Here is a 2,129-nt window from a genome sequence, read left to right as displayed (position 1 = left end):
TTAACAAGGATGCTGCTGGCCGTCCCCCCCCCCACACACACACACGCTGTCTTTTAGCATTTACTTGTGCCGTTGAGATGAGGGGATAGAGCCCATAGGAGCAAGCTTTTTCTTTTTCTTTTAAACTTTGTTTATCTTTATTTTATGTGTGTGGGTATTTTGTCTGTGTGTATTTGTGTATACCACATTCGTGCCTGGTGCCCGTGGGAGGTCAGAAGAGGTGTCCGGTCCTCTGGAACTGGAGTTATAAAGTTGTGAGCCACCACACGGGGGCTGGGAACCAAACCCAGGTTCTCTGCAAGAGCAGACACTGTTCTTAACCACTGAGCCATCTCTCTCTAGCCACCGCTGCCTCCCCTCCCCACGTCTTCTTTTAAAAAACATACATTTATTGGTGTCTATTGTTATTTGTTGTCTGTGTCTGCGTACATATTGCTTACAAAAGTCAGAGGAGAGCCTAAAGAAATTGGTTCTCTCCTTCCACCATGTGTGTTCCAGAGAGCAAACTCAGGCCACCAGGCTTGGTGGCAATTGTCTTTCCCTGCCGAGCCATTGGCCATTGTCAGTCCAGAATCGTGACTCTACCAGTACTCTCAAGCACACAAGAATTCTGTGACCTTTTTTTTTTTTTTCTAGCATGGAGCACCATGAAGCGGGTCATGGTGACCCGCTTCTTCAAGAACAGTTTTTCCAGGTTTTCGCTCTCTTTGGTACTGTGCTTTGTGCTTTGTTTTGGATTTCGTTGTTTTTTTTTTTTTTTAACAAGCCAGGGTTTCTCTGTTTAACCTTGGCTGGTCTGGAACTTGTTCTATAGGACCAGGCTGACCTCAAACTCTCCAGGCAGGCCTAGAGCTCCTTCTGCCGCTGCCTCCCAAGTATGTATGCCACCACCCACCACCACCCAGCTTGGAGTCTGCCTTCTTGCCAGGAATCCTGTCTTGGCAGACCTTGGTATATGCTAGCAGGAGCTGTTCTGCGTACCATTTAGTGCACGCCAGCTGTTTGCCCCGTTCATTGACCGTGTGCTCGGAAAGAGTTAACCCAGGGCTGGAGCGATGGCTCAGCAGCATCGGCTGCTGCAGAGGACTTGAGTTTGGCACTCCACACTCAGGACAGTGAAGGGTTCACATCCCAACTGGGAGCCCAGTTCCAGGGGATTTGATGCTCGTTCTGCCTCTGCGTCCTGAGGAGTGAGGTGAGACGCCTGATCCATCCACCCGGAGTTTTTTGATTCGGAGCCTCTCACGGACCCCACTGATTGACTGGCCCTGCTGGCCAATGAGCTCTTTTACCTGGGTTCTGAGATCCAAACTCAAGCGTTTCTGCTTGCGCAACAGACTTCACCCACTGAGCCGTCTCCACAACCCCTTCATCTCGTGTAATTAAACCTTCGCACAGCCTAGGGAAGCAGCCACTCTATTCCATTTTCCAGAGAAGGTTTCCTAAGCAGCATTGCAGGGGTACCTGGAGACATGGAGACAAGGGTTGCGTTACTGGTGGTCCCCATGATCCTGAGGCCTGGACTGTTCTCACACGCTGTTCTCTCTCACCAGGTGGCCCTGTGTTCCCAGGTGGCCCTGGGCATGGAGCACGTGTCCAACAACCGCTTTGTGCACAAGGACTTAGCGGCTCGCAACTGCCTGATCAGTGCCCAGAGGCAGGTGAAGGTGTCGGCGCTGGGCCTCAGCAAGGATGTATACAACAGGTAGAAGGACTCAGGGAGAGTGTGGGCTTCTGTTCCTTCCCAAGGGTATCTGGGGGGAGACAGAGGGCAGGTGCAGTTTGTGGATAGCAAAGGGCTTCGTGGCTGCTGAGCAGGAAGGTGGTGTGGGGTGGGAGGGTCGGCTAGAGCCTAACCATCCCCTTTCTAAAGGCACAGCAGGTTCCCAGAGGAGGCCCCACGTTACTGCTGGCTATGGATTTCCTGTAGTGATTAAAAAACAATTATTATAAGGCAGGTGGTGGCACATGCCTTTAATTCCAGAACTTAGAAGGCAGAAGCAGGTGGATCTCTGAGCTTAAGGCCAGTTTGGTCTACAGAGTGAGTTCCAGGACAGCCGGGGCTACACAGAGAAACCCTGCCTTGTAAAACTGAAAAAAAAAAAAAAAAAAAAAAAAAAAAAAAAAAA

The 2,129-nt window shown here is 50.6% G+C and overlaps 1 protein-coding gene across 1 annotated transcript in view; it reads left to right on the top strand.

Moving 5' to 3' along the window:
- Positions 1–2,129, top strand: part of Ptk7 (protein tyrosine kinase 7 (inactive)) — a 65,174-nt gene that overhangs the window by 59,869 nt on the left and 3,176 nt on the right. Inside the window, exon 18 of the mRNA XM_021217749.1 lies at positions 1,554–1,705. Coding sequence (XP_021073408.1) covers positions 1,554–1,705 — 152 coding nt within the window. The remainder of the gene's footprint in view (positions 1–1,553; positions 1,706–2,129) is intronic.

The sequence above is a fragment of the Mus pahari genome, chromosome 18 (genome assembly GCF_900095145.1).
Source record: "Mus pahari chromosome 18, PAHARI_EIJ_v1.1, whole genome shotgun sequence".
NCBI classification, from domain to species: Eukaryota; Metazoa; Chordata; class Mammalia; order Rodentia; family Muridae; genus Mus; species Mus pahari.
Note: the sequence above shows the minus strand (reverse complement) of the source record. Positions and strands in the feature narration are given on the sequence as shown.